General features: G+C 37.1%; 1 protein-coding gene across 3 annotated transcripts in view; it reads left to right on the top strand.

Moving 5' to 3' along the window:
* Nucleotides 1–1,024: 1,024 nt before the first annotated feature.
* Nucleotides 1,025–6,810, top strand: part of LOC107563830 (recombining binding protein suppressor of hairless-like) — a 12,065-nt gene continuing 6,279 nt past the window's right edge. The window contains exons 1-7 of one of the 3 annotated variants that reach the window (XM_016248798.1): nt 1,025–1,099; nt 1,934–1,972; nt 2,071–2,166; nt 4,086–4,251; nt 4,359–4,533; nt 4,624–4,761; nt 4,929–5,041. In XM_016248798.1, the coding sequence (XP_016104284.1) occupies nt 1,080–1,099; nt 1,934–1,972; nt 2,071–2,166; nt 4,086–4,251; nt 4,359–4,533; nt 4,624–4,761; nt 4,929–5,041 (747 nt within the window). In that variant the 5' untranslated portion in view covers nt 1,025–1,079. Of the gene's footprint in view, nt 1,100–1,128; nt 1,154–1,933; nt 1,973–2,070; nt 2,167–3,028; nt 3,217–3,314; nt 3,411–4,085; nt 4,252–4,358; nt 4,534–4,623; nt 4,762–4,928; nt 5,042–6,810 lie in introns of those variants that run through there. The other 2 variants (XM_016248814.1, XM_016248807.1) reach the window with 2 other exon arrangements.

Here is a 6,810-nt window from a genome sequence, read left to right as displayed (position 1 = left end):
ATTTATGCATAGGCCTGTGCTTTATTTTTTAAGATTAACTGTTTTTTTTTCAAGGCATTGTTAGATGCCAGTTGTTTCCTGTCATAACTATGCAAAGATTTGATTTCAAAAATAGTATCATAGCTACTAAACTATTTCTTGTTATGCTTTCAAATCTGTATTAAACCTCAGAATGATCTCAAAGTAAGTCTTATTTTGTGGTAGTGTTTTAAAATTAAATGATCATAATCTTAGTTCAAGTGATGAAGGATTTGGAAAATGACACTAATCAGTGTTGAGTACTGTAAGGGCGAGCAGGCTACTGTATCTTACCTCAGCCAAACATTTAACCTTATGTTTTAGCTGTAAAATGATTTTCAAAGATTATTGGCGTATGCTTTACAAGAAATAGTATTATTTCTTTTTTTATTTCTATTAAAAAGTAACGTTTAATTCAATGTGTACTTGCCATTTCTTTGTAAGTATTTGTGTAATCTAGCAATTTTGAGCGAAAATTATTTCGAAATAAATACTAGGCCTATACCACTTTTTTCCCCTCCAGTCAGTGATAGAGCAGCATTTCCATAATGAAATAATACTGCCATCTGGTGATGTCAAAGCAGTTTAGTTGTTATCGCAGATATATCGCATGAACTAGACCAAATATAATGTATGCAGTTGAAAGAGCCAAGAGGTGAAAACTTTAAAAGACTTTTAATAACAACATCCTTTTTAACTGCTTCACGTCAGATCACTATTTCCTGGTGTATGTGCCCTAGTCCCCGGGCTTCCTTCCTTCTAGAAATCTTTTTCTCACGGCCCGCGCTGAAAAGGTGCGGTCTCTCTTCCCATCGTGAGAACTTTCACACGCGTTTGGCTGGCAGCCGTCCGCACCGTACTCTCGCGATAACAAGGGACCCGCTCTCATACGCTCCCATAATAAGCGACCGTGAATTCTCGCGTGACTTCAGAACTTTCCCACGCCTGTGCCCCCCCTTCCTGCATTATTTCTCACACTACCCCTCCCCCTCGTGTTGCGGTGTGGTGCGGAGCGGGGGAAGTCTCGCGATTGTTGGCGTTATTAGAGAGAGTTGGTGAAGATGGCGCCTGTTGTGACAGGGTAAGCAGCGAAATTATCAACGGACGGGGCATGGAAAAGTCACAGCTAAAATAAGTTTTGTCTGTTTAGTCAAGATTATTTGCTTGGGTTTATTTCTTTACACCCACGGCCGCGTGTCTCTGCGCTGTTGGCCTGTTTCGGCGTACTTTTGTGTGGTTTTTGAGGTTTTCAGCGACGGGCTCTTTTATTCAGTTAGCCGCTTAGCTTTTAGTTAACGTTAGCTGATACATTTTCAGCAGTTTTCCATAAACACTGTATACTGTGGAGAGCAAATCTTTAACTGTAAACACAGTAAGGTTGTATTAACGCCGTGTTTTGAATCTTTAACATTAACATTTAATCTTTAAAAATACTTGTATAAAATTTGAACCAACTTGTGTGTTGGTGTACGAGAGAGAGAGAGGGAGAGAGGGAGAGGGAGAGAGAGGGGTTAGCAGATGTTAGCCAGCCAAGTTAGCTGGTCTAACGTTAGTGGGTTCATAACAGAAACTGGGAGCTTTCGAGAGGACTCAAAACGTTCTCTTTGTTTCATGTCAGACTTCTCAGTTAAACTACTTTTAGCTTAAAAATTGTGTATTTGTAACGTCCCGTCATTTCTATGTAAAATGCTCATATCTATTTAAACTTTTATGCTAATTGTGGCTTGCATCTCAAAACCTAGTGAGCTGTCTAAATAGACAGATAGGGGCATCACATGCATGCTTGAACTTGTTTATCCGGCTCAAAATGCTGTGTTTCTTGGTAGACATATAACTAGGCTGTGACAGTTTTGTTTTTATTATTTTTGAGTGTGGATCAAAGTGATGTTTGAAGTTGTCTTATTTTGTTTTGTAGGAAATTTGGGGAGCTCCCTCAGCCAAAGCGTTTAACAAGGTAAAGGCACTGTTAAGTTCATGTGTAATATTTATTAAATATATATTAGGAAACAACTGCTTAAATAAACGTTTCTGTTGTATTTTGTGGGTTTGCAGGGAGGCAATGCGCAACTACTTGAAGGAAAGAGGAGATCAGACAGTACTCATACTGCATGCAAAAGTCGCACAGAAATCATACGGCAATGAAAAAAGGTGAGTGATGAATTTGATCTGTAAACACATGTATTATTAACTGTTTATGTGTGTTGTATACAGATAAGTCAGTCACAAGTGAGCCTATTAAGGTTAATACAGATTTCAGGTCTTATAGTGGATGATTAATCTGTAAGGAAAAATGTTTAGGCCTAGTCTTCACAAATTGTCACAGTCACTGTTTACATCTGGTTTTAACATCTGTCTTGAGTAATCGAGCATAAATGTTCAGCTGAGAGACAATGTTTACACCTGTGATTGGATTTCATTTGAAAGCTTCGACCTCTGAATTCATCCATATATGTATGTTGGTCATTGATGTCCTTTGCTTTTTTTTCCGAAATGCATTTCTGATTACTGTAAAAGGTGGATCTTAAACATTTAAGTGACCCCAATAGATGTTAATGGGGTCATAAATATGACTGTTTGCGCTTCAGACAAGTCTTGCACTACTCTTTTGCTTGTGGAATATCCTGTTTTACTTGTATATTTGACACATTTTGGAAGTAAAATGGATTACGTTTCATGTCGACTGTGAATCAAGCTTTGATAAGAGGGAGAGAGAGAGAGAGAGAGAGAGGGAGGGAGGGAGAGAGAGAGAGAGGGGTTAGCAGATGTTAGCCAGCCAAGTTAGCTGGTCTAACGTTAGTGGGTTCATAACAGAAACTGGGAGCTTTCGAGAGGACTCAAAACGTTCTCTTTGTTTCATGTCAGACTTCTCAGTTAAACTACTTTTAGCTTAAAAATTGTGTATTTGTAACGTCCCGTCATTTCTATGTAAAATGCTCATATCTATTTAAACTTTTATGCTAATTGTGGCTTGCATCTCAAAACCTAGTGAGCTGTCTAAATAGACAGATAGGGGCATCACATGCATGCTTGAACTTGTTTATCCGGCTCAAAATGCTGTGTTTCTTGGTAGACATATAACTAGGCTGTGACAGTTTTGTTTTTATTATTTTTGAGTGTGGATCAAAGTGATGTTTGAAGTTGTCTTATTTTGTTTTGTAGGAAATTTGGGGAGCTCCCTCAGCCAAAGCGTTTAACAAGGTAAAGGCACTGTTAAGTTCATGTGTAATATTTATTAAATATATATTAGGAAACAACAGCTTAAATAAACGTTTCTGTTGTATTTTGTGGGTTTGCAGGGAGGCAATGCGCAACTACTTGAAGGAAAGAGGAGATCAGACAGTACTCATACTGCATGCAAAAGTCGCACAGAAATCATACGGCAATGAAAAAAGGTGAGTGATGAATTTGATCTGTAAACACATGTATTATTAACTGTTTATGTGTGTTGTATACAGATAAGTCAGTCACAAGTGAGCCTATTAAGGTTAATACAGATTTCAGGTCTTATAGTGGATGATTAATCTGTAAGGAAAAATGTTTAGGCCTAGTCTTCACAAATTGTCACAGTCACTGTTTACATCTGGTTTTAACATCTGTCTTGAGTAATCGAGCATAAATGTTCAGCTGAGAGACAATGTTTACACCTGTGATTGGATTTCATTTGAAAGCTTCGACCTCTGAATTCATCCATATATGTATGTTGGTCATTGATGTCCTTTGCTTTTTTTTCCGAAATGCATTTCTGATTACTGTAAAAGGTGGATCTTAAACATTTAAGTGACCCCAATAGATGTTAATGGAGTCATAAATATGACTGTTTGCGCTTCAGACAAGTCTTGCACTACTCTTTTGCTTGTGGAATATCCTGTTTTACTTGTATATTTGACACATTTTGGAAGTAAAATGGATTACGTTTCATGTCGACTGTGAATCAAGCTTTGATAAAGTCCAGTTAAGCACACTTAATGTAAATGAAGTTAGGGAGATCTATGTAAAATCAGATTCCTTCTACAAGCATCCAAGTTAATTTTTCTTTAATCATTTCAAATACTCTTTGAATCTGTTAGATTCTTCTGTCCTCCACCATGTGTTTACCTGATGGGTTGTGGCTGGAAGAAAAAGAAGGAGCAGATGGAGAGAGAGGGCTGCTCGGAGCAGGAGTCTCAGCCTTGTGCCTTTATCGGCATTGGAAACAGTGAACAAGAAATGCAGCAGCTCAACTTGGAGGGCAAGGTGCTTTATGGATTTTATTATGGCAACACATGTATTGTAACTGCCTTTCTAAAATAATTTCAAGATCAGTGTTCTGGCATCACAACTTTTGTGCTTTGCTTCTGCAGAATTTTTGCACAGCAAAAACATTATACATTTCTGACTCGGACAAACGGAAGCACTTCATGCTGTCAGTGAAAATGTTCTACGGGAATAGCGCGGATATCGGTGTCTTCCTCAGCAAACGAATCAAGGTCATCTCCAAACCTTCCAAAAAGAAACAGTCGCTGAAGAATGCAGACCGTGAGTCAAAAGAATTTCTTATTTGTGTCACTAAATGAGTCTTAATTTGTCCAGAATTTTCACGCAGCTAATTTTCAATGTCTCTTATAGTATGCATAGCTTCTGGGACGAAGGTGGCTCTTTTTAACCGCTTGCGGTCCCAGACTGTCAGTACTCGGTACCTTCATGTGGAAGGGGGAAACTTCCATGCTAGTTCACAACAGTGGGGAGCCTTCTATATTCATCTATGTGAGTTATTCACCACAAATATACTATATTAAAAGTAGTGCCACACAGAGTTCATTACATCTATTGAAAGAATGTGTAGAAATTATGTATCAGTGTTTTCATTTTTAACATCTGCAGTTTTTCCTGTTTACTATGAATTGGTAATAACGTGTAATTCTGAATTCCAGTGGATGATGATGAGTCAGAGGGTGAAGAGTTTACAGTCAGAGATGGTTATATCCATTACGGTCAGACGGTGAAGCTGGTGTGCTCCGTGACAGGCATGGCTCTACCCCGACTGGTAAGCTATTATCCACTTGATTGTGCGATGATTAAAAGGGTTGGGCTAAGAAATTGTGTCCTGTTCAATCAAGGAGTGACATATACAGGGCTTAAAGTTCTCCGGCACCGTGCCGGATCTCAGGCGTGCGGCTGTGGGGAAAAAAGATAGTCGTCCTACATTTAAAAACACTTGTTGATATCACGTTCGAGTTCATGAGTTCGCCTACCAATGTACGAGAGGAACACAGCTTTCACTCAACCAAACTAACATTACTAGCCAATCAGAAGTTTTTGCTCTTATAAACCCGAGACGCGCATAATAGTATCCAATTGCAGAGTCACAGCTAATGAATTGAAAATAAGCTTGGGTCTCGAGCGCGACACATTGAAAAAGCTGTGAGGCGCAATGGTCAAAGATTTCCATCTAGCGCCATATTTACTTAGAAAAGCTATTAAAAAAGCAGCGGAGCTTTGTAAACAGCTCGGAGTAATCATGTCATCTCCATAAGAACGATATGATTGCCAGAATGCATTTACCTGTATTTTTGAAAAGTCCTGTTCACACATGATCTCTTAATGGTAATTTACCAGTAAAGACTGTATGTGTAAAAGGGGCTAAACTCTTCCTCTGCATGTGTGTTGAGTTTGGGTTGCTTAGCGTTAATCTGGGAAAACTCTCTTGATTTGTAACGTAAATCATTTAAACCTATGCCAACACAGGAGAATACATCAACATATTTCTAAATATGCCATGTAATGTACATCGCGATTTCAAAATAAACGTTTCTGACTTTGCATGTGGCCAAATATTAAAATTAAATGGATTTCATGTTGAAATACATGAAACATCACTAGGCCGTTGGCGCCCTCTGCAGGTATTTGTTATAATATAGGCATATTACATTATGTATTTAACAGTGTTGTTCAGTAAAACCATTTACTTGGTTTTGATACTTTATTTGAGGCCAATTATTATTGCCTCATCGTTACTTTATATATAAATATAGTCATATTAAAACCTGTTTTTCATTTAGTTCTATTTGTATTACTAAAAAACATCAGATTACTCGCTTGTCAAAATAATCAGTAGATTACTTGATTAGCAAAATAATCATTAGTTAAGCCCTAGATTAGTTAAAACATTTCAAAATACAACTGCATTGTTTTACTTTTTGTGATTAAAAGACAAATATTTTGTCATTTAAAAATTCTTAAAGTATTAAAACATTGTCTCGTTCTAGTGAACCAAGTATCTGCATTTTGTCTCACCTTTTGAGCTAAGTGTATCGTCACACCCCTAGTGTCTGAGTGTGATAAAGCTCATAATTGTCCAAGTGTATGATATAGCTTTCATTCTTCAGGTCAATCATATATTCATGAAAAAAAATCAGTTTGAATAAGCAAAGCGATAACTTTGCCATAGTATCCTTTCAAATGTTAAAGTTGCCACAGTCATTGCATTCTTTGCATGTGCTGCACTTTATTTGTACCATTTTGTTTTATTAGTTTATTTATTAGAATTTGAAAGATAATAACAATATTGATTGATAAGTGAGATTTGATTTTAGTCCTTGAAAACCAAAAAATTAGTGCAAGTCCTTGAACGTCCTGGAATTTTATTTTGCAGTATCTGTATGAACACTGCTGAAGTTACCAGTTCTTGGACCATTTTAATGTTTCTGTTGTTGTTAATTGAACTGAAGTTTTCTGTAGTAAACTGTCTTTGTATATTTCCTATTTTATATTCATTTCCTAGTATTTAATTTACCATTATTTCTTTTGAACAAA

Source organism: Sinocyclocheilus grahami, unplaced genomic scaffold (genome assembly GCF_001515645.1).
Source record: "Sinocyclocheilus grahami isolate Dianchi unplaced genomic scaffold, SAMN03320097.WGS_v1.1 scaffold25.1, whole genome shotgun sequence".
Lineage (NCBI taxonomy): Eukaryota > Metazoa > Chordata > Actinopteri > Cypriniformes > Cyprinidae > Sinocyclocheilus > Sinocyclocheilus grahami.
This window is presented reverse-complemented; position numbering and strand designations above follow the sequence as displayed.